Source organism: Scyliorhinus torazame, chromosome 4 (genome assembly GCF_047496885.1).
Source record: "Scyliorhinus torazame isolate Kashiwa2021f chromosome 4, sScyTor2.1, whole genome shotgun sequence".
Classification (NCBI taxonomy): domain Eukaryota; kingdom Metazoa; phylum Chordata; class Chondrichthyes; order Carcharhiniformes; family Scyliorhinidae; genus Scyliorhinus; species Scyliorhinus torazame.
Window position 1 is genome coordinate 269,689,818 of NC_092710.1, and position 25,454 is coordinate 269,715,271.

General features: G+C 50.1%; 1 protein-coding gene across 1 annotated transcript in view; it reads left to right on the forward strand.

The window, feature by feature from the left end:
- The first annotated feature begins 8,235 nt into the window (after positions 1–8,235).
- Positions 8,236–25,454, forward strand: part of akirin2 (akirin 2) — a 32,477-nt gene continuing 15,258 nt past the window's right edge. The window contains exons 1-2 of the mRNA XM_072499782.1: positions 8,236–8,764; positions 16,384–16,527. Coding sequence (XP_072355883.1) covers positions 8,590–8,764; positions 16,384–16,527 — 319 coding nt within the window. The 5' untranslated portion in view covers positions 8,236–8,589. The remainder of the gene's footprint in view (positions 8,765–16,383; positions 16,528–25,454) is intronic.

Genomic DNA, 25,454 nt, shown 5'->3' on the forward strand with positions numbered 1-25,454 from the left:
CTGGACAACAGTGAAAAGGCATTGGAAGAGGATGAAGTGGTTAGCTGTGCCAAAGTCAGGTCGAGAAAAAGGGCGAGGAGGAATAATTTACCTTTGTCACTGATGCGCAATCAATTACACTCCAGACGAAGTGATTTCATAACTGATCTACTAGAACCTTTTCCCCAGCAACTTCGATACAGAAAGTGAAGGCTGCTGGGACGGCACCATCTCTTATACCCCGCCTTCAGGGCGGAGCTACGTAATACAGCCAATGGTAGACTTCTGGGTCTAACCAATGGTCATCAGCCTCTCAGGTACCGCAATACCTGGTACTACCACAGTCACACTCGCCAAGGATGTCATTTGTGACTTTGGTAGATCCAGGTTTCAATATGGTGGAAAGGATGGATGCCTGAATGGCAAAATTCAAAATAAAATTACAAAATTGGCTTGATACCAAACTTTGAGGTACAGCTGGCAGTGAGGGTGTTCTTGATCAGCTGCAATGGGAACTAGATAGGCTGGCAGAATGGGCAGATAAGTGGCAAATTGAATGTAACTCAGAGAAGTGTGAGGTGATACACTTTGGCAGATTGAATAGGGAGAGGCAATTTAGACTAAATGGCCCAGTTCCAGACGGTGTGCTGAGACAGAAAGCCCTCTATGTTCACGCAAATGGGATCTTGGGCTTCATAAATAGAAAAATCATAGACATGGTGAGCTCATAGAGGGCATGAGGGGAGACAGGAGGGAAACTAGAGAACATTGCTAGGGCAGGAGCAGCCTCAGAGTAGAGGAAGGAAGGGAAGCCGTCTTCTGCAATGTTTCCATGACTGCTGTGTTTTCAGACTCCTTATCTGGCAGCCAATCTTGGATTATCCACTATTTCCTCCAGCTAAACATTTGAGAAAACCAAAGCCATCATCTGCAGCCCAACCACAAACTCCACATGGATGTTGCTGAATCCATCTCCTTCCCAGCCAGGCTGTCTCAGGCTAATCTGGACTGCTTATTTTCCAGCTATTGATTCAGCACAAAGGCTGCAAATGCGCTCTCTGTAATGTTTCCCATTTTCACCCTAACTCAGCCCATCTCTTACTCATGTCATAATAATACAAACATAGGTACAAACATATGAATTAGGAGCAGGAGTAGGCCACTCGGCCCCTCGAGCCTGCTCTGCCATTCAATAAGGTCACGGCTGATCTGATTGTCACTTCAACTCCACATTCCTGTCTACCCCCAATAACCTTTCACCCTCTTGTTAATTAAGACTATGGGCGCAATTATCCGGAAAATTTTCCAAGTGTTGAAGCGAGCGGGAATTGCTGCGAGCTTCCCGCCGCTCGGCCCAGCGAGGCCGGCAATGGAATTCAACGTTAATTGGTCCACTTAACGAGGCCTCATAGGCTTCTCGTCGCAAACGCAGGCTCGCCAGCTGATTCACTGCCACTGCGCTTCCCCCCTCCCTTGCTATCAAGGTCAAGCAGCACTTAAGCTGCACTTGCTCAGCCAACTCGCAACAATGGCACCGAGGAGACTGGCCCCAAGATTCGGGATGCTGAACTGGAGAGGCTCCTAGATGCAGTGGAGGCCAGGAGGGATATCCTGTTTCCAGGGGTCCCAGAGGGTGAGCCACGAGGCAGTCAGTGCTGCCCGGGATGAGGTGGTGGCAGCTGTCAGCTCGGGCAGTGTGACCAGGAGGACTGTCCTTCATGCCGCAAGAAGGTCAACGACTTACACCGGGTAGCATGTGAGTAGACATCAACGCCCCCCCCCCCCCACCCCCCCACCCACCCACCACCAAAGGGAGCATCCAACCCCCACTTCCCATTCGACCCCCAGCCCTTCCTCTACCCCCTCCCCCAACCACTCCTACACCCCCCCTCTCCCACCGCTGTGAATCATGCATGTGGCTAACGATGCCCTCCCTGTGTCTCCTCAGGAAAAGCTCTCTCATAACTGTCAAGAGAGGGCCCAGACCGGCAGAGGGGTGCCCGACTTAAGAATCCTCACCTCCTTTGAGGAGCGTGCCCCAAGGTGACTGGGGTGGCCGAGGACAGAGCGGTCACTGACGCGGAGGCTGACGGACGCCGCAGAGGTGAGGAACCAGCAGGCTCCACCCGGAGGACCTGTCAAACGTGAGTTGTGATTGCCTTACTGACTAACCCATCCCTCCCACTGACCACATGTTCATTCTCCCACAGGTCCTCCAGCCTTTGGCGCTGGCACATCCCAGGTGGCCCCCTCTCCTGACTCCGAGGAGAACACCTCGGAGGGGAGCTCTGAGGATGCAACTGTTGTAGTCGCGGCACAGCTGTCATCCCCACCCTCCACCAGCGCAGATACACACACCTCGGTGGGGCATGTTAGTGAACAGGCTTCGCGGGCACAATCTGGTGAGCAACACACTGCTGACGATGCACATCAGGTGGAGGCAGGAACCCCCAGGTGAGACAGCAGTCGGAGGTCTGCTGGATCCCAGGACCCAGCTGGGTTCAAACCTGATGCTGATCTTCTGGAACAGGGCTACCCCGAGCTGATGGAGATTTTAGGGAGCAGCTGCAACATTTAGAGGGAGATGTCAGCGTCACTCCAGCAGATCCATAGCTGCTTGGAGGAGTCCCAGACGCTACAGGTGCACTAGATGTCGCCGGCAATGAGTGGCACCGAGGCCAACACTGCTAGGATGGCGACGGCAGTGGATTGCCTGGTGCACAATGTCAGCACCATTAGTGAAGGTGTCCAAGGCGTCGCGCAGTCGGTGACGGTCATTGCTGAGGGTCTCTGCTGAATGTACCAGGCCGATCTTGATGAGATTCTCCGCTCTCAGATGGGCAAGGCCGAAACACTGCCGATCTTGCCCCAGTTGCAGACGGGCATTGCTGAGGCACTGCAGAGCATGTCCTGGTTACTGAGGAGCATCGCCGAGGGCGTTGGCACGATGGTGCGGACCATGGGGAACCTCCAGGGCTGGCAGAGCCAGATGATGCAGGGGCAACCAGGACCCGTCCCATGGAGTGGCGATGGTGGCCACCAACTTCCCCCGAGTTCCACCCCTCTGATGAGTTTTGAAGTCAGCACGCAGGACAGGGCGGCATGGCTGTGCCCTATTAGTGATAGCCTTCAGCCGTGCAGCCAGAGGTCTCAGCAGTCGGTGGGGGTTACGGGTGGTCGTTGGGGCAGACGGGCAGGGACAGGGGTTACCCCCGGAACGCGTACACCCAATCCAGGGGTTAGCATGCTGGTGCAGTGAACGCTTGCCCCCGGAAATCCCCCAGCACATCCCCCCATCCTCGCTTGGCAGTCCACCCCTGCGGAAGGTCCCCCACCCCCAGCCGAGTGTCCCCCACTGAGCACTGGGGTGTCAAGCCTCTGTCACTTCCTTCTACAATGTGGGCTGACCCCCGGATCCCTTACCCATATCTCCAGGCACCCCCCCCCCCCCCCCCCCCACCACCACTCCCCATGGCCCCTGGCTCGTTGCCTGTGAGCAAAGATGGCTACTCACCTCCTTGGCTCCCCACAGAAGCCCTTCCGCCAGGTTCACTTTTTTCAAAAGGAGTACTGATCGGCTCCAGGGTGAGCACTTGCTGGGCTGGCCGCTGAATGACAGGAGGCTGTTGGTTATGGAGTGGCTCTTGTTATTAGTATGGAAATAGGGCGAAAGTGGTGATAATTGATTTCTCGCCTCGCTACATCGAGATCCTGATTTTGCCTACGGGAGCGAGATGGTTACCTCGCAAACTGTTTGGCGACTGGACCAGGTCTTGTTTTTGGCCTCTCCCGTTATTCACAAGCCTCGTTACGCTTGAGCTAGAGTGTAACGAGGCCAGAGAATCGCGCCCTTTGTCCAGCTCTACCTTAAAAATCTTCAGACTCTATTTCCACTGCCTTCTGAGGAAGAGGGTTTCAAAGACTTAATATCTTCTGTCTCAAATGAGCGAAACCTTGGGCTAAATTCTCCACCTCATGACGGCGGAAACGTGTACCCCGATCAGGTGGACAATCGGGTGACAGGCCAAAATCGAGGTCCACGCCTAGCGCCAATTCGGGCACCATGTTCCTGTCCCTCGCTAGTGACGATAACGAGATTTGCGCCCTGCGCCAGCGGCAGCATGCAAAATTGGCAATTGCATTAATTTAAATTTATTTAGCACGTTTGGCCCACTATGCTCCGGGCCTCCTTTCTCAGGCAGAAGCGCGCGATTTAGTACAGGTATTTACTAATGGTGACTAGGCGCCATGGCTGCTGAGGGGGAAATAGAGGGTAAGCAGTTTTCAAAACTGTTAAAAATTGTACTGCTTACTGGCAACTGGCTGCCAGGGTCGGGGGAGGGGAGTGGTGTGTGTTGGAGTGTAGCGGGGAGTGACTCATCAGAAGCGCTGCCCCACTGCAGGAGAAGCAGGGGAATAGCCTTTGTCCCAGATGACCATAGGCTGCTCTCCCCTTTGCAGAAGAGAGCTGACAGATGGTAGTTTAACTTGGTTTAGCTCAGTGGGCTAGACAGCTGGGTTGTGATACAGAACAAGGCCAGCAGCGTGGGTTCAGTTCCCTTACCAGCTTACCCGAACAGGTGTCGGAATGTGGTGACTAGGGACTTTTCACAGTAACTTCATACTTGTGACAATAAAAGATTATTATTATTGAGGTTGATCACCACACCTCAGGCGAGGGACAAGCTTGAGAAGGCGTGGCCTTCATCAATAACCTCAGCCAATACGGGAATTTAACCCGCGCTGCTGGCCTTGCTCTGCATCACAAACCAGCTGTCTAACCAGTGAGCTAAACCGGCCCCCATGGGGAATAGCAGAGCTCACCCCAAAGGAAATGCACCGTGGTCTTTGGCACCCTCCCTGGCACACTGCCTCTCAGGGCACAGGCCTCACCAGTGACATTATCAGCTAGCCCGCTCCGCAGGACCATCAGCTGTCTCCAAGTCTTGCCTGCCCACCACTCCCCTGCTGCTCCCATCCATCCTGCCCCCGGACAGGCTGTCTCAACCTGTGTGCCACACCCAGCAGGTGCACACTTCCCTACCTCACCCCCATCTGTAGGACCTGCCCACACACAAGCCTCTAAACATAGAGGGTAGTAGGTGCCTGGAACTCGCTACCGGAGGAGGTGGTGGAAGCAGGGACGATAGTGACATTTAAGGGGCATCTTGACAAATACATGAAGAGGATGGGAATAGAGGGATTCGGACCCAGGAAGTGTAGAAGGTTGTAGTTTAGTCGGGCAGCATGGTCGGCACGGGCTTGGAGGGCCGAAGGGCCTGTTCCTGTGCCTTACATTTCTTTGTTCTTTGTTGTGATTGATTGGTGGCCCACCGTGACCCTCCCCACCGCACAACCAGGTGCCACCATTCTGGCGGGATAACACACAGCCCAACGATGAGGACACACTGGGGAGATAGGGTGGACTGCAGAGCCGACACCTGACAAGGGTTGCGGAAGCCATTGATTATCATAGATTATCATAGAATTTACAGTGCAGAAGGAGGCCATTCGGCCCATCGAGTCTGCCCCAGCTCTTGGAAAGAGCACCCTACTCAAAGCCTGTTCACAGGGACGAGTGGTGAGGATAAAGGCTCCCCCATGCCACTCACTGATGGAGACAAGGATGCAGTGTGGAAGGCAATGTATCAGGGGGGAACAGCTGAGGGATGGGGGAGGGTTTGGAGAGGGAGCTGAAGTACACTCAGGGTTACCATGTAGCCTGTTGGATCTGGATGGGCAAGGATATACGCATCTTGCTAATATGTCTTCTTTTTTCACTCCCTGCAGAGAATGAATTTCAGAGTACAGCCTACGTTGAGGCTCGAGTGCTGGCCGTCCTGAGGAGGAAGTGTGAAGGAGGCGCTGCATCAGGTTACATATGCACCATCAGCGCCTATCCTTCGAGGAAATTCCAGACTCCCTGTGCCACCAAAGACTTTTTTATTTTTAAAAATAATTTTTATTGTCACAGGTAAGCTTACATTAACACTGCAATGTAGTTACTGTAAAAAGCCCCTGGTCGCCACATTACTGCGCCTGTTCAGGTACACAGAGGGAGAATTCAGAATGTCCAATTCAGCTACCAGTATGTCTTTTGGGACTTGTGGGAGGAAACCGGAGCACCCGGAGGAAACCCATGCAAACAGAGGGAGAACTTGCAGACTCCGCACAGACAGTGACCCAAGCCAGGAATCGAACCTGGGACCCTGGTGTTGTGAAGCAACAGTACTAACCATTGCGCTGTTGTGCTTTCTTGGTGGTAGCATCGATGTGGGTGGACCAGGACAGATTTTTGGAGATGTCTTCCCCTAAGAATTTAAAACTGCTAACCATCTCAACTTTGGCCCCGTTGATGCTGACAGGGATGTTGCATGTATGTGCAAGGCACCTGGCCAAAGTGACAATATAGGTGTTGGGGTTTGGTACAGGGTGGGATGTCCTTGAGCTATAGCATTTGACTAGCATGTGATTTTACTCCAATGCAGGGGTGTTAGATATATTCCTCTTTTTACTAAACCTATTAATTTCCCTTACACCTTTAAGTACTTGAGTCTATGTTAAAGTTGCTATATATAGTCTAGTTGATTCAAAAATTCACTGTTGATTAACATTGAAAATTTAGTATCGTGGGTTAGAAATTGACCAACCCACCTTCGCTGAAAAACGGTCTTAAATTCTTTGATATTTAGCAAAATACCAGAAACTTATAAACTCCCACTTGACTCTCATGTAGGCTATTTATAGGTCAAAATTGTGTATATCCCATAAAAATAAACACATTTCCATGGTGGCTCGGTGGCACAGTGGTTAGAACTGCTGCCTCACAGTGCCAGGGACCTATTCTAAATTTGGGTTACTGTCTGTCTGGAATTTGCACATTCTCCCAGTGTCTACGTGGGTTTCCTCCAGATGTTCCAGTTTCCTCACAGTCGATAGATGTACATGTTAGGTGGACTGGCTATGCTAAAATTGCCCCTTACTATCCAAAAGGTTACATAGGGTTACTGGGTTCTAGGGATAGGGTGGGGACATGGATCTAGGTGGGATGCTCTTTCGGAGGATCGGTGTCGACTAGATGGGTCGAATGGCTTCCTCTGCACTGTAGGATTCTATGATGCTATAAGTATGTATTGAACTTGAAACCCCCGTAGTTATCACTTTGAGATGGTGGGAGTCTGGAATGCATTGCCTGGGAGGGTAGTAATGGTGAAAACCTCACAACATTTAAAACGTAAGTGGATAAGCACTTGAAATGTCATAACATTCAAGACTATGGGACAAGTACTGGGAAGTGCAGCACGGTAGTCAGCACTGTTGCTTCACAGCGCCAAGGTCCCAGGTTTGATTCCTGGCTTGGGTCATTGTCTCTGCGGAGTTTGCATGTTCTCCCCGTGTCTGCGTGGGTTTCCTCCGGATGAAATGAAATGAAAATCGCTTATTGTCACAAGTAGGCTTCAAATGAAGTTACTGTGAAAAGCCCCTAGTCGCCACATTCCGGCGCCTGTTCGGGGAGGCTGTTACGGGAATCGAACCGTGCTGCTGGCCTGCCTTCGTCTGCTTTCAAAGCCAGCGATTTAGCCCTGTGCTAAACAGCCCCTTTTTTTTAATGCTTTGGTTTCCTCCCACGAGTCCCGAAAGACATGCTGTTAGACATGGCAACTAGGCATGGCAACTAGGGGGTTTTCACAGTAACTTCATTGCTGTGTTAATGTAAGCCTACTTGTGACAATAAAGATTCTTTTTTTAAAAGTGGGATTAGTGTAGATTTAGTGTAGTTTTTATCGGTGCAGACTTGATGGGCCAAAGGGCCTCTTCTGCATTGTATGACTCTATGACTTAATTTCCCTTACATAGGAGTTGGTAAGAAAAAAAAATTGTAATTTATTAGAATCACGAGAGGGGAAGGAAACACAATTTCTTAACATGAAGAGAAGCACATCATGAAGAACAGAAATATTCGAGACCACTTCCTTATTCTTTTAAGGACACTTGTGGGATTTCCTGGTGGGCTACACCAATTGCTGTTGCGAGCAGCTCTCATTGATCACTGGACAGAGCTTGTTACTGCTTGAATTTACCAATGAGGGATTTAAATGGAACAGCTGGGAGGCCCTCTCGCCGCTGTGCACGCCGGGTGCTGTAGTCGCCTCCCGATCTTCAGGCGGCGTCGCGGCCGCTAAAGACACTACGACCCCCGACGGCCAGTGCGGCACAAGTGGGCGGGGCCGCACCTGCGTAATACGGCGGCGTCGGGGGCCAGAGTGAGGCTGGCGTTGTTTATTGTGGCCGCCATCACGGTGCGAGGCCGGAGACAGGGAGACTGAGGCCAGCGGGGGAGAGACAATCCATCGCCATCCGGTCCGCTGCTGGCTGACAGAGATTCTGTTAGTGGCGCACGATCACCGCGGCGAGCGGCACTATCAGCCTAGGTGGATATTGGAGCGAGGGGGCCAGCACATTCCGGTCGAGGGTTAAAATAAAGCCGGCTTTTCTTGTAGCGACGGAGGAGCCGCCAGCCCGAGGGTCGGTCGCCCTGAAGAGAAGAAGCCGCGGGGTCTCTGCAGCCGCTCCTTCATTACTTTTGCCCTCGGCCCACACCAGAACACCATGGCCTGCGGAGCCACTCTCAAAAGGACTATCGATTTCGATCCCCTGCTCGGCCCCTCGTCCCAGTCCCCGAAGAGGAGGCGCTGCACCCCGCTCAGCTCGGCCACTTCCCCACAGAAATACCTGAAAATGGAGCCGTCTCCCTTCCGGGAGGTCACCCCCCGCCTCACCACAGGTCAGTCTGCCCGGGCTGGGTGGGGAGGGGGGAGGTGAGACAGGCCGGCGGCTCGACTGACAGGGCGGAGCCTGGAGCTCGCCCAGGTCCCGGGATAAGACTGGGCGTCTCACGACTCGGCTCGAATTTACAGACATACTTCCACCGGTGGGGGGTTTGCAGTATTAAGACACCCCCCGCCCTTTGCCTTCAACCCCCCCCCCTTTGCCTTCAACCCCCCCCCCCTTTGCCTTCAACCCCCCCCCTTTGCCTTCAACCCCCCCCCCCCCTTTGCCTTCAACCCCCCCCCCCCCTTTGCCTTCAACCCCCCCCCCCCCCTTTGCCTTCAACCCCCCCCCCCCTTTGCCTTCAACCCCCCCCCCCTTGCCTTCAACCCCCCCCCCTTGCCTTCAACCCCCCCCCCTTGCCTTCAACCCCCCCCTTTGCCTTCAACCCCCCCCTTTGCCTTCAACCCCCCCCCTGCCTTCAACCCCCCCCTTTGCCTTCAACCCCCCCCCTTGCCTTCAACCCCCCCCTTGCCTTCAACCCCCCCCTTTGCCTTCAACCCCCCCTTTGCCTTCAACCCCCCCTTTGCCTTCAACCCCCCCTTTGCCTTCAACCCCCCCTTTGCCTTCAACCCCCCCTTTGCCTTCAACCCCCCCTTTGCCTTCAACCCCCCCTTTGCCTTCAACCCCCCCTTTGCCTTCAACCCCCCCCTTTGCCTTCAACCCCCCCTTTGCCTTCAACCCCCCCCTTTGCCTTCAACCCCCCCCTTTGCCTTCAACCCCCCCCTTTGCCTTCAACCCCCCCCCTTTGCCTTCAACCCCCCCCCTTTGCCTTCAACCCCCCCCCTTTGCCTTCAACCCCCCCCCTTGCCTTCAACCCCCCCCTTGCCTTCAACCCCCCCCTTGCCTTCAACCCCCCCCTTGCCTTCAACCCCCCCCTTGCCTTCAACCCCCCCCTTGCCTTCAACCCCCCCCTTGCCTTCAACCCCCCCCCCCTTGCCTTCAACCCCCCCCCCTTGCCTTCAACCCCCCCCCCCTTGCCTTCAACCCCCCCCCCTTGCCTTCAACCCCCCCCCCTTGCCTTCAACCCCCCCCCCTTGCCTTCAACCCCCCCCCCTTGCCTTCAACCCCCCCTTGCCTTCAACCCCCCCTTGCCTTCAACCCCCCCTTGCCTTCAACCCCCCCCTTGCCTTCAAACCCCCCCCTTGCCTTCAAACCCCCCCCTTGCCTTCAAACCCCCCCCTTGCCTTCAAAACCCCCCCCTTGCCTTCAAAACCCCCCCTTGCCTTCAAAACCCCCCCTTGCCTTCAAACCCCCCCCTTGCCTTCAAACCCCCCCCTTGCCTTCAACCCCCCCCTTGCCTTCAACCCCCCCCTTGCCTTCAACCCCCCCCTTGCCTTCAACCCCCCCCTTGCCTTCAACCCCCCCCTTGCCTTCAACCCCCCCCTTGCCTTCAACCCCCCCCTTGCCTTCAACCCCCCCCTTGCCTTCAACCCCCCCCTTGCCTTCAACCCCCCCCTTGCCTTCAACCCCCCCCTTGCCTTCAACCCCCCCCTTGCCTTCAACCCCCCCCTTGCCTTCAACCCCCCCCTTGCCTTCAACCCCCCCCTTGCCTTCAACCCCCCCCTTGCCTTCAACCCCCCCCTTGCCTTCAACCCCCCCCTTGCCTTCAAACCCCCCCCTTGCCTTCAAACCCCCCCCTTGCCTTCAAACCCCCCCCTTGCCTTCAAACCCCCCCCTTGCCTTCAAACCCCCCCCTTGCCTTCAAACCCCCCCCTTGCCTTCAAACCCCCCCCTTGCCTTCAAACCCCCCCCTTGCCTTCAAACCCCCCCCTTGCCTTCAAACCCCCCCCTTGCCTTCAAACCCCCCCCTTGCCTTCAAACCCCCCCCTTGCCTTCAAACCCCCCCCTTGCCTTCAAACCCCCCCCTTGCCTTCAAACCCCCCCCTTGCCTTCAAACCCCCCCCTTGCCTTCAAACCCCCCCCTTGCCTTCAAACCCCCCCCTTGCCTTCAAACCCCCCCCTTGCCTTCAAACCCCCCCCTTGCCTTCAAACCCCCCCCTTGCCTTCAAACCCCCCCCTTGCCTTCAAACCCCCCCCTTGCCTTCAAACCCCCCCCTTGCCTTCAAACCCCCCCCTTGCCTTCAAACCCCCCCCTTGCCTTCAAACCCCCCCCTTGCCTTCAAACCCCCCCCTTGCCTTCAAACCCCCCCCTTGCCTTCAAACCCCCCCCTTGCCTTCAAACCCCCCCCTTGCCTTCAAACCCCCCCCTTGCCTTCAAACCCCCCCCTTGCCTTCAAACCCCCCCCTTGCCTTCAAACCCCCCCCTTGCCTTCAAACCCCCCCCTTGCCTTCAAACCCCCCCCTTGCCTTCAAACCCCCCCCTTGCCTTCAAACCCCCCCCTTGCCTTCAAACCCCCCCCTTGCCTTCAAACCCCCCCCTTGCCTTCAAACCCCCCCCTTGCCTTCAAACCCCCCCCTTGCCTTCAAACCCCCCCCTTGCCTTCAAACCCCCCCTTGCCTTCAAACCCCCCCCTTGCCTTCAAACCCCCCCCTTGCCTTCAAACCCCCCCCTTGCCTTCAAACCCCCCCCTTGCCTTCAAACCCCCCCCTTGCCTTCAAACCCCCCCCTTGCCTTCAAACCCCCCCCTTGCCTTCAAACCCCCCCCTTGCCTTCAAACCCCCCCCTTGCCTTCAAACCCCCCCCTTGCCTTCAAACCCCCCCCTTGCCTTCAAACCCCCCCCTTGCCTTCAAACCCCCCCCTTGCCTTCAAACCCCCCCCTTGCCTTCAAACCCCCCCCTTGCCTTCAAACCCCCCCCTTGCCTTCAAACCCCCCCCTTGCCTTCAAACCCCCCCCTTGCCTTCAAACCCCCCCCTTGCCTTCAAACCCCCCCCTTGCCTTCAAACCCCCCCCTTGCCTTCAAACCCCCCCCTTGCCTTCAAACCCCCCCCTTGCCTTCAAACCCCCCCCTTGCCTTCAAACCCCCCCCTTGCCTTCAAACCCCCCCCTTGCCTTCAAACCCCCCCCTTGCCTTCAAACCCCCCCCTTGCCTTCAAACCCCCCCCCTTGCCTTCAAACCCCCCCCTTGCCTTCAAACCCCCCCCTTGCCTTCAAACCCCCCCCTTGCCTTCAAACCCCCCCCTTGCCTTCAAACCCCCCCCTTGCCTTCAAACCCCCCCCTTGCCTTCAAACCCCCCCCTTGCCTTCAAACCCCCCCCTTGCCTTCAAACCCCCCCCTTGCCTTCAAACCCCCCCCTTGCCTTCAAACCCCCCCCTTGCCTTCAAACCCCCCCCTTGCCTTCAAACCCCCCCCTTGCCTTCAAACCCCCCCCTTGCCTTCAAACCCCCCCCTTGCCTTCAAACCCCCCCCTTGCCTTCAAACCCCCCCCTTGCCTTCAAACCCCCCCCTTGCCTTCAAACCCCCCCCTTGCCTTCAAACCCCCCCCTTGCCTTCAAACCCCCCCCTTGCCTTCAAACCCCCCCCTTGCCTTCAAACCCCCCCCTTGCCTTCAAACCCCCCCCTTGCCTTCAAACCCCCCCCTTGCCTTCAAACCCCCCCCTTGCCTTCAAACCCCCCCCTTGCCTTCAAACCCCCCCCTTGCCTTCAAACCCCCCCCTTGCCTTCAAACCCCCCCCTTGCCTTCAAACCCCCCCCTTGCCTTCAAACCCCCCCCTTGCCTTCAAACCCCCCCCTTGCCTTCAAACCCCCCCCTTGCCTTCAAACCCCCCCCTTGCCTTCAAACCCCCCCCTTGCCTTCAAACCCCCCCCTTGCCTTCAAACCCCCCCCTTGCCTTCAAACCCCCCCCTTGCCTTCAAACCCCCCCCTTGCCTTCAAACCCCCCCCTTGCCTTCAAACCCCCCCCTTGCCTTCAAACCCCCCCCTTGCCTTCAAACCCCCCCCTTGCCTTCAAACCCCCCCCTTGCCTTCAAACCCCCCCCTTGCCTTCAAACCCCCCCCTTGCCTTCAAACCCCCCCCTTGCCTTCAAACCCCCCCCTTGCCTTCAAACCCCCCCCTTGCCTTCAAACCCCCCCCTTGCCTTCAAACCCCCCCCTTGCCTTCAAACCCCCCCCTTGCCTTCAAACCCCCCCCTTGCCTTCAAACCCCCCCCTTGCCTTCAAACCCCCCCCTTGCCTTCAAACCCCCCCCTTGCCTTCAAACCCCCCCCTTGCCTTCAAACCCCCCCCTTGCCTTCAAACCCCCCCCTTGCCTTCAAACCCCCCCCTTGCCTTCAAACCCCCCCCTTGCCTTCAAACCCCCCCCTTGCCTTCAAACCCCCCCCTTGCCTTCAAACCCCCCCCTTGCCTTCAAACCCCCCCCTTGCCTTCAAACCCCCCCCTTGCCTTCAAACCCCCCCCTTGCCTTCAAACCCCCCCCTTGCCTTCAAACCCCCCCCTTGCCTTCAAACCCCCCCCTTGCCTTCAAACCCCCCCCTTGCCTTCAAACCCCCCCCTTGCCTTCAAACCCCCCCCTTGCCTTCAAACCCCCCCCTTGCCTTCAAACCCCCCCCTTGCCTTCAAACCCCCCCCTTGCCTTCAAACCCCCCCCTTGCCTTCAAACCCCCCCCTTGCCTTCAAACCCCCCCCTTGCCTTCAAACCCCCCCCTTGCCTTCAAACCCCCCCCTTGCCTTCAAACCCCCCCCTTGCCTTCAAACCCCCCCCTTGCCTTCAAACCCCCCCCTTGCCTTCAAACCCCCCCCTTGCCTTCAAACCCCCCCCTTGCCTTCAAACCCCCCCCTTGCCTTCAAACCCCCCCCTTGCCTTCAAACCCCCCCCTTGCCTTCAAACCCCCCCCTTGCCTTCAAACCCCCCCCTTGCCTTCAAACCCCCCCCTTGCCTTCAAACCCCCCCCTTGCCTTCAAACCCCCCCCCTTGCCTTCAAACCCCCCCCTTGCCTTCAAACCCCCCCCTTGCCTTCAAACCCCCCCCTTGCCTTCAAACCCCCCCCCCCTTTGCCTTCAAACCCCCCCCCCCTTTGCCTTCAAACCCCCCCCCCCTTTGCCTTCAAACCCCCCCCCCCTTTGCCTTCAAACCCCCCCCCCCTTTGCCTTCAACCCCCCCCCCCCTCTTTGCCTTCAACCCCCCCCCCCCCCTTTGCCTTCAACCCCCTCGCCCTGCAACCCCTCCCTGCTCTGCCTTCGCCTTCCAGTGGGTAAATCTGAATTGCATCTGTTTATGCTGAAGGTTAGGGGAGGGACAGCTTTCTCAGGGGGAGATGCATTGTCGAGATCTCTTGACAGCCTACAAATAAATCTTCCATTTTGACCTGGAGACATTTTGAAAACACTTCTCATTGTGCAGATCCTGCCTAAATTTAATTTTGAAATTAGCTTGCCTAGCTTTGACACTTTTTGACTCGGAAGGAAAATAATGCCTCCAGTTCATATGGCTTACTTTTGGAATGTCTGCTTTCTTTTAGGATGTGTTCTGCAATTTGGGTAGGATACAGGATATTTAATCACTTGCTGTGCAAAACCAGATTCATGTTGTACAAGATCAGGACTTGTTACTTTCCAAAGTGGTGGTGTGCTGGATTTGTCTGAATCGGCAGATAAGACTATATTCTGCATTGGTTAGAGGTTACTTTATTGTGGTAAAGCTCTTGAGTGAGCTATATTCTGGTGCAGAGCTATATTCTGGTGCAGTAGGTTTTCCTTTCAGTAACTTTGTTAAACTGTTACAGTTGAAACCTGGATGTGAAACTTGTTCGAGCATTTTGATTTGCCTGTTAACTGTTCATCTGTAAATTTAGTTCTACTCGCCACCTTTATTCATTTGTGGCTCAGTATAGACAATGGCAGTAGGTGCTTGTGCTATGTTTTAGGTTGGGGATTGACGATGTACATACTGTCTTTTATAAAAAAATAAATTAAAGTCGCCATAGTCCCAGATGACCTTTTTGAGGGAGAGAGCTGACTGGTGGTGAGTTAATCTGAAGATCACCACACCTCGGGCGAGGGGCAAGGTTGAGAAGGCGGGCCTTCATGAATAACCTCAACCAGTAGGGGAATTGGACCCACATTGCTGGCCTTGCCCTGCTTCACGAACCAGCTGTCTAGCCAGCTGAGCTAAACCAGTCCCCATTGTGTGCAAACCTTAAATTACATCTGGTTTATCGATTATGTGCCTTTCTCCATAGGGTGAGCTGCTGATGTCATTTAACTTTGAGAAGGTTTTGTGTGGAGGAGAGGTTCTATTTGAAGGCAGAGCAAAACCAAGTACACTGTTGGTTATCCATTCTCGCATGCCTGAGCCCTATGAGTGGATTGGTCATGGTCCTCACTGAAAAGGGCTAAAATGGAAAATGAAGGGAAATTGTTTAAGAAACTATTTGGTTTGCATATCTTGCATTGCAGTTGGGCTCCAAGTTTTAAATATTAATAATGTTTTGCACATGGACTCACAACATATTTAATTGTTTCACCGTTTTATTTTAATGTGGTCTGTTTACATTTTTCATTGCTCTGACATTGAATAGTTGGTGGAATTCAATTGTGTGCACCATTTGGGGGGAAAAAATCCTAAATGTGTATTGAAGTTGACATCTATTCTGATGTTACTGATTTGTGCTAGGGACAATGGATGTCTTTCAGAGACATGTCCAAGTGGCCAGGGGTTCAAGCAGAGTTCTAGTAGAGAACTCCTAGAGAACATTGACTAGGCTGATTTACATTTGCAGAACTACACTTTTTTTATAGTGGGTGTTCTGGCAAGTGATTGGGAACAAGAACCCAGAGTATTTTATTCTCTCTTCACTCCCTAGTCTCAGGGTGCCAGCATAAGGATCACCATTCAAATCCATTCTCTGCTGAATAAAGCAGCAACTCTTGGTTTTGGCAGAATGGTTTGAGGAACTTCTTTGTAACCCTCATTTCTGTCTTAAAGCTAGATGACACAACAATATATATTTTTTTTATTTCCCCCCAGAATCACTAGATTGTTACTGGCTGTATTTGCAATGAGCCCTATTTCTAAGGAGTTGGTCCATCCAAGCACATGAGCAGAGCTCTTTTAAAAAATTTAGATAGTTGTCTGCAGCATTGCATTCTCATCCCAACTCATCAATTATGACAATGTAAAACCTGGTTTTGCACCCTGCTGATATTTCCTTTGCACCAAATGTTTTCATTTAAAACCGCTTTTGAATTCAGTTCCTTCAACTTTGTGTTGCAAAATCGCCGCTGACTGGTTACTGCAGATACCAAATAAATTTGTTTGTCTTTTATTTAATACAATACTTAGTATAATGAAAAAGATGATTACTATTGTGACTTACAAATATCAGTTATATTCAGTCGCAGCTGTCAGTGGGGCAACTTTTCCAACTGGAGGGTGTGATTGTAACGGCATCAGGGCATTGTCATTGTGTTGATTACATCAATTGCTGTATAACCATTATACTCCAGCTTGTAAGATTTCCCCATTTTTTCCCCTTGTTCCTGTTTTTAGTCATTGTTTTTATAACTCTATGGGTGAATTGGTCTCTCAACTAATGTGTTTTGTACTTTTTGTGATGCTGTCATATAGTAATTGTTTTTGGGGAAGCTTAGCTGAACTTTTATAAATGCACAAAAAACAGGTTATAAAGTGGTTCTTTCCATTGTAAATTTATTTTTCCCCCTTTTTTTTCAGAACAAATTCTGTACAACATAAAACAGGAGTACAAACGCATTCAGAAAAGGAGGCATTTAGAAAGTTTCCTGCATCAAACAGAGGGAAGTTGTTCAAGTGATACGCAATCTCATCTTCCACTTTTAAATGGACCAGCTTTGCAAGGTAATGTCCGTATTGGATATGGATATCCAGATTCCTTGCTAACAGTTGTCTGTAGAACCTGTTGTGATCTGCATGCTTTTGCAGCAACTAAGACATTGTTGAAATGATTCGTGGATTTAAACAGGGAGGTGAGGATGCAAGGCACTGAGTGTGTGTCACTGACCAATTCACAAATGGACATGGTGAAGTCTTGACATATTGCACATTATCCTTGGAATGGGTCCCTTTGTGTAGGAATTATGTGCTGCTTCACAACAAAGTTACGTGTGTGTAGTGTTTTTCATTGTCTTGATTCATTATGAACAGAAATAGATGTTGGAAACTGAAGTTCCAATCTGATTTACACAGCAAACTTGAATTGAGTAACATAGTTATTCTAAAATCATTTGATAATTAAAACCAATTTTGTATCCAATTGGCTACCTCACCCTGGATCCCGTGAGATTTAACCTCGTGCAACAACCTACCATGCGGTACCTTGTCAATGCCACCTGGATCCCGTGAGATTTAACCTCGTGCAACAACCTACCATGCGGTACCTTGTCAATGCCAACTGCACTACCCTCATCTACCTTCGTGGTTACCCCTTCAAAAAACAGAATTGAGTTTGTGAGACATGATTTTCCATTCTCAAAGCCATGCTGACTGTTCCTAATTGGTCCTTGCCTCTCTAAATGCCTGTAGATCCTGTCTTTCCGAATACCTTCTAAAACTTACCCACCACAGACGTTGGGCTCACCAGTCTAGTTCCCAGGCTTTTCCCTGCAGCCCTTTGACAAGGGCACAACATTTGCTACCCTCCAATCTTCAGGCCACTCACCTGTGACTGTTGATGATTCGAATATCTCTGTTAGGGGACCCGCAATTTCCCCTCTAACCTCCCACAACGTCCTGGGATACATTTTCATCAGGTCTCTGCGATTTATCTACCTTGATGCACTTTAAGAGTTTCAGCACCACCTCCTCTGTAATACGTACACTCCTCAAGACATCACTATTTATTTCCGTAAGTTCCGCAACATCCATGCCTTTCTCAACAGCAAATACTGGTGAGAAATACTCATTTAGGATCTCACCCATCTCTTGTGGATCCACACATAGATGACCTTGTAGACCCTTAGGAGCCCCTACTGTCTTCCTTTTTGCCCTTTATGTATTTGTAGAAACTCTTTGGATTCTCCTTTACCTTATCTGCCGTCTGTTGATGTGGCATCTATGAATGACATTAGGGCAGATTACCCTTGGTAAATGACAAGTAATTGTATGGCAATATAAACTATGTAGTGGGGGGCGACTTCCAGTGTGACATGTAAGAGCGAGATCGCTCCTCGGGGAGCTTTGCTTGGGACCTGCTCTCTTTTTTTGAAGTTGAATTTTTGCCCGTTTTTCGAGTGATGCTTACAGAAAACGTAATAGATTGGCAGAATAGGGAGTGTCTCTCCTCCCTTCCTTGTTCTCCCCCCTGATCCCATGCCCAAACAAAACAGGAAGAGAAGCCAGGAAGAAATTGTGCTGCTCTCGATTGATATATGCAGCAGTCCCGAACACACTAGACACATTTTTGGACACGTTGGCCAAGGGATTTAACAAACAATTTAACTTGGCACTTTAGGGCAGCAAGGTGTTGGGTCACTGTTCGTGTGGAGTTTGCACATTCTCTCCATGTCTGTGTGGGTCTTGCCCTCACAACCCAAAGATGTAAAGGGTAGGTGGATTGGTCATGATAAATTGCCCCTTAATTTGGTGGGGGGGGGGGTGGAACGACAAAGAATTGGGTACTTTAGATATATTTTTTAAAACTTGCACTTTGAGAGGCAGTGGAGCCTTGTATCAGACAAAATATGTGAGCTAATCGAAGAGATGCTGTGCCTGGTCCAGGTGGAGCTTGACAAAGCTGCCAGGACGGTTTATAAAAGAAAAAACACTGAAGGGTGTCGGAGGCGCTTACAAAACACGAGGATCAGCTTGTATCGTAGAGGCCTAGGTGGCCTATAAAAATAAAGGGGGCAAAGTTCGTTGATCATTTGGTTTCATAGCTTTCGCGGTAAGGAGACGGTCCTGCAGTTGGTCAAGCACCGCGGTGCGAAATGGGAAGGAAGCATATGAATGTAGCGCAGAAACGGGTAGCCTTTAACAAGTCGAAGGCAGTGCTCTACAGGAAGGGCGTTCACTTCAGAGTAGTGTACCGCCAATGTATATGCCCCTAACTGGAATGATTTAGCATTTATCAAAGGTTTGTTCGCCTCCGTCCCTGATTTTGGACTCCCACCGATTGGTCTTTGTGTGGGTGGGTTGTGTTGGAACCCAAAATGGACCAATTAAAGCCTAAATTTCTGGCTCTCTTGGATGGCGACATTGCTTTGAATTTACAGGCGATTATGTACATCAAGGACTCTAGGGGTGGTTTAGTGATAGGACCAAGGGAAGTCCATGCGGCATGTGAGGCTTTTTACGGGGATCTGTACAGGTTGGAGCCGCCGGAGGGGGTGTCGGATATGGTGGAGTTTCTAGACTGGTTGTCCTTCGGGAGGTGCTGAGGGTGATTGGGTTGGTGCAGACGAACAAGGCTCTGATGGATATTCCGTTGGTTTCAGACCAGCTGGACCATTAATGGTAGATATGCTCAACTATGCTTTTGCTCGAGGTTCCCTGCCTCGTCAATTTAAAGGTGACCGGACCTGTGACATAGGTCAACAGCATAAAGTTTCACCCGTTGTTTGTTTCTTTTCCCCACCCCTGTGCAATCCATCCTCCAGAAGCCCTCAGTGCTATTGACAGACTGGTTCTAACGGCAGAGCAAAATAGGAGCAGTGACCGTGGGCCCTGAGCTTGTCACATTACTATCCATGGGGGTCCTTGTACAGCAGCTACACCCATTAAATAAATTTCTGCCGGAACCCACACCTCCAGTACTGTAATGAGGTACTTTCACTCCACTCTGTCAAATGCTTTTTCTGCATCCACAGCTATAATCGTCTTCAGCTCAACATCAGAACCTGTCGTATATTAGATGACCGTTGCGTTCACAAATCCTGTCTGGTCGTCTCCTATATCTGGGACATTTAGCAGCAAAATGGGCCTGTAAGAACCACAATCTGGGTTTCCTTATCTATCTTTAAAATAAGGGAGATGAAGGCCTACGAAACACAACCAGGCGGAGTGGACACTCCATCCCAGCAGAACTCTCCTTTGGGCTATTGTTATGGGCCAGGGCTTAGAGAACCCCAAAGTGTATCATGGAGTTCACCTGACCTACAACTTTTAATAGATTGTTGTCTGAGGAGCACACTGCCCACTCTACAGGAGTGGTACAGCAGAAATGGAAAAGTATTTTTTAAAGCAAACCCCATGTTTATTCTATGAACTCGTTAACCTTTTTAAAACCTACAGTGAACATCTTAGCAATCATTAATTCAAATACAACCCCCAAAGACTACAACACTAAGTAAAACTTTAAGCTTTCCTTTTTAACATCCATACGACTTACAAACAAAACCCAGAAGCACATCAGGTTAAAGTCGCTACTGAAAACATTTATAATTCTGAATTCACCAAATGATCAAGAGATAGTTTTTTGATGGCAGACGCACCTTCCAGCCTCATGTGCTGCCGCCACTGTCCCCACACCCTCGGGGCTGCCACTATTACTGGGCTTGTGGAGTACTGGGGGCGGGGGGGGGGTCATCTTCACTGCCTATACCTGCCCCCCCCCCAATGACTATAAACAAGTCTTTAAAGCACTTTAGCCCATTCCCTTCCCATGCCTTTTAGAGTCCAAATACGATGGTGCAAAGAAATGGTTACCACTTATAGGAGCCAACAATGCCATGGCACTGGTCTTGTAATATTGAGTGCCTCCATATTTACAAGTGGAGAGTTCTGCTGGGATGAAGAGTGTCCACTCTGCATAGTGTCTCGGCCTGGTTGGACATTTTATACCTGGAAAAGGTCAAGTACGCCATGATGGGATCGGTCGAGTGATGCAGATATCCACGCGAGTGAGGATCAAGGAACTGGTCTGATCTTTTACAAGGCAAGGGAGTGAGACGGTGTTAATTAAGTGTGCTGTTAAGTGATCAATGTGATTTACATTTTCCATTCTCGATTGGGGAGTAGTTTAAATGGAGCCTGAGATACAAATACTGTATTAAATTTATAGTTTTAATTTGTTAAACCACTGAATATCTTTGCAGTCAATTGATATTTCTAAACTAATTAGTTACATAAGCTGTAACATGTGGGATCTGATGGCCACCAGTATGATCCTGGAAAAACCACCTGCTGTTTATCTGCAGCCCAGTGAACTTCGCCTCCGAGTTGATGAGCTGAAAGCTTCAGAAGCTGCAATGCACCATGGAAGGAGAAAGTTATCTGGGTGCTTTGTTCCAGGACGCAGTCACAAGTCTTTTGAGTTAAGTACGATTTGGCCCATGATCAGGGACAGAAGGGTGTAGCTGAGAGTGAGGCTCGTATGAGGATCCAGAATGTAGCAATGGTGGACCCTCAGTCCTTCCACACTTGTCCACCTATTGGAGAGAGCAAGAACTGCAGGGAGGATGAGCAAACTGACCACAGCGTCGTGGTGCAGACACCATTGTGAATTGTGGATATCCGTCCTGTGCAGATGGAAGTAGAATGTAGTGACAGTAGGGGACAGTATAGTTAGAAGAAATATTTTCTGCAACCAAGAGTATTAGTTTAAGGCTGTGCTGCCTGTCCAGTGCCAGAGTTAAGGACCTCCCAAGGTTGGAGAGAAACTAGGGAGTGAATGGGGAACGTGCGAGTCATTTACATGGGTAACAGCATTATAGGGAGGTTAAAGGAGTATAAACAGCTAGGGATTGTATTTAAAAAGCACAACCAAAAAGGTAGTAACCTCTGGATTATTGCCTTAGCCATGAGCAAATTGGCATTGAGGAAATAAGATTAGAGCTTAATGTGTGGCTCAAAAAGGTACTGAGGGGGAAAAAATGGGTTTCAATTCATGAGGCTCTGATACCAGGAGCTTGTTCAGTTGAGAAGGCCTTTTACACAAACTATGCTTGAACCAAGTGTGCTTGTGAATCTAATAACTGGGGCTGTATAGGGCTTAAAAATAAAAGAGGGAAGGGTTCACGTAAGGGGACATTTGGAAAGATGATGAGAAAGGACAAAGCATTTGTGCGGGGCAGCAAAATGGGTAATAATGTGTGAATGACAGAAAGGGGACAGAGTGCATCAGCAAATAGGGGGTGGGATTCTCCACCCCGCCGCACCACATTTCTGCCTTGACCGGCTGGTGGGATTCTCCATTACACCAGCTGGTCAATGGGGTTTCCCATTGTGGGGTTGCCCCATGCTGTTGGGAACCCCCCAGGCGCCAGCATAATGGAGAATCACACCAGCGGAGAATCCCGGCCAGGGTCTTTGTCGTGAAAACGGCTAATAAATACAAAATTAAAGGCTTGTTCTTACAAACACTGCTTGCATTCAGATGTGAAGCTTGAATTGATGGCTTAAATAGAAACAAGCGAAGGCATTTGGTGCATACATCTGCCATGCTGTGTTAACATATTACAGTAATGCAATTCTTCCTTGAGGCTTTACCCTGCCTGGTTAATGCTTTATAGTTGAGAAACAAATCTCACTTGAGGAGGCTTTGACCAATCCATGTCCAACAACTTGCTCTGAAAACTCTAGCTTACATTTTGACAGTTGTAGAATCAATTTTAAAACAAAATCTTTACCACAAGTAGGCTTACATTAACACTGCAATGAAGTTACTATGAAAATTCCCTAGTCGCCACACTCCAGCGCCTGTTTGGGTATACGGAGAATTCTGAATGTCCAAATTACCTAATAGCACATCTTTCGGGACTTGTGGGAGGAAACCGGAGCACCCAGAGGAAACCCACACAGACACTGGGAGAACGTGCAGACTCTGCACAGAAAGCACCCCAAGCCGGGATTCGAACCTGGGACCCTGATGCCATTGTCCTAACCACTATGCTATTTGGGTGGAGATGAGCAATAACTAGGAAAATAAGTCACTAGTGGGTGTAATCTAAAGATAGATTATTAAAGATGTAGGACAGTATAAATAAATAACTGGGGCTTGTAATAAAGGTACTGCGATAATCGCTCACTCTATTTAATCTTCTGGATTGCCAGTTTGATTTGTCCAAAGGTAGCCTCGAGTTCATAGACTAAATTTCCAGAACAACATCTTCTGGAACTTACCAGGAAATGGACTATTTTGGACCTGGTAATGAGACAGGATTAATTAATGATCTAATAGTAAATCATAACATGACAATTTTGCTTTCAGATTTAAGGGTGAGAAACTTGGGTCTGAAATTTGCATAATAAATTTAAACAAAAGGAAATTACCATGGTATGAAGCCAGTGTTTGCTACGGTGAACTGGGAAAATGGGTTAAGAGGGTTGACAAGTGGCAGATATTTCATAACTCAACAAATATATATTTCATTGGGAAAACTCTAAGTTCATAGCTAGCTAAGGGAGTTAAAGATGGTGTCAAATTGAAGGAAAAGACGTTCAATGGTGCGAAGATTAGTTGGCCAGAAGATTGGATATACTTTGGAATCAGCAGAAAGTAACACAGAATAAACTGAATTATAAAAACAGGCAATTTTGTATCCAAAGGGAGAGTTCCCAAAGCAAACTTGGGTTCCTTAGAAGACGAGACTGGGTAATTCATGGGAAACAACAGGAGGCACAGACTTTGCACAAGTGTTTTGCATCGGTCTTCATGATCGAAGATCCCAAGAATAGAAAATCAAATGAAGGGAGGAACTTGAGACCATCGCTATCTGCACCACAATGCTGTGGTCAGTTTGCTCATCCTCCCTGCAGTTCTTGCTCTCGTCCAACAGGTAGAAAATTGCCTGGAAAACATATTAGATTATAGGCTGATCAGTTTCCTGGACTTTGTGGCTTGCATCCTCGAGTCTGGGCTGCAGCGATCACAATCTTGGAAAGTTCCCTAATTCTGTAAAGGTCCCAGTGAGTTGGGAATTTAAGAAAGGAAGGATTCCCGAAAGTAAGAATCTATAGGTCTGTCATTGGGGTAAATGAGGAGGTAGTAGCGCAGCATTTATGAAATCATACAATCTGACAAGAGTTAACATCGTTTTGTGAAAGGGTAACCACATATATAGAGTTCTTTAAGGATGTAACAAACAGGGTGGATAAAGGGGAATCAGTGGATATATAATTTGGATTTCAGAAAAGGATGCAGCAAAGGAAGGCAAATTGAATGCTGATCTTTTATTGCAAGGGGTGGGGTGTGGGTGGAGCATTAAAGTAGGGAAGTCTTGCTACAACTGGGCATTCGTGAGACCACGTCTCTAGTACTATGTATAATTTTGGTCACCTCATTTAAGGGGGGGAGGGGACATTACTTGCGTAAGATATACAGAAGGTTCAGCAGTTGATTCCTACAATGAAAGAGTTGACTTTGGAGAAAAGTTAGTCTATACTCGTGTGTTTAGAAGAATAAGAGATGGCGTTTTGAAACATGATCCTGCAGGGTGGATGCTGTGAGGGTGTTCTCTTGTGGCGGAAACTAGAACTAGGCCACAGAATTAAGGAGTCACTAACACATTGGAAGGAATTTCTTTTCTGAGGGTCAGTGGTGTCTGGCGTTATTTACCCCAGCAAGCTGTGGCATCTGGGTTATTGAATATATTCAAGGCTAAGTTAGATTTTTGACCAAGCGAGTTGATGGTTATAGGGACAGACAGGAAAGTGAGTTGAGCACACAATCAAATCAACCATGATCTTCATGTGTTCATGAAGCTAGTTGGTCTACTGTTTCATGTGCTCTTGTGTATTAATGTGACTACAATTTTTGTAAAATGCTTGCTCTTGTAAAAGTATAGTTGAAGTACGAGGTTTTAGTTGCTATATGGTAGTATTCTAATGTACTAAAGCAGTTTGGGATTCTGGCCATGTTACTGAGGAATTATTGGGCACTTTGGACACAAAGTTAACATGGCAACTGCACTTGGAAGTGACATATCTGACTTAAAGGCTACCATCAATACCATTTTAATTAATGGAAACCATTTTAATGATCAGGCTGGAGCAATGCATGTCTATTGATGCATAACATGTCTGCATGATTTAGAAGGAACATGATTTAGAGGGAACAGAGTGCTTGATGCATCTCCAAGGACTTGAGAATGTCATCGTTGAATTCTTCTGGATTTTCACATTTTTCAAGTGAAAGACACCTAATTCTATTAAAGCCATGGTACTATTATGTGTCTAAAACAAAATACTACTAATGAAGTGCCGTGTCAAATTGTTTGCAGAGGAAAGTTTATTTGTTACCTGGATGGTTCAGGGGCTAATGCATGAATCTCATTTCAATCACAGCACTGCAGGGGGAAAAAAATTCCCTTTTTTTTTTTGTACGAAACATGAATGCAAGGTGAGCACATTTATTCTAGATACTGGCATGTAAATTATTGGACTTGGTGTACTTGTATGAATGGAACTGAATTGAGAGCTGTAGGAAATGACGTTGGATCCATCAACAACACTGCAGTTAATATCTGCACAGATACAAAGGCTCAGGAAGGAAAAGAGTCAAAGGGGTCGATAGGGCAGGAGGAATAGGTAGGTGTGCCCTGGGCACACTTGCTAGAGTGTTTGAGTGCAAGGTTAGTCCACCTGTGCCTTTTTCATGTCTAAAATAATGGATTTCCTGTCCTGATTGGAGGATGTGGTCAGTTATAATTATGGGAGAATTAGTTCATGTAAAAATCACATTTTTGGGATCAGTTTTTTAAAGCCAAAAGTCATGGTTGATTTTTATATGGGTATATTTAAGGGGTCAATGTGTGCTTGATTTGGGCCCAAGTGGAATCCAAATAAGTTACTCGCAATAGAATAAAGCTTAAAACCAATAACACTAAATA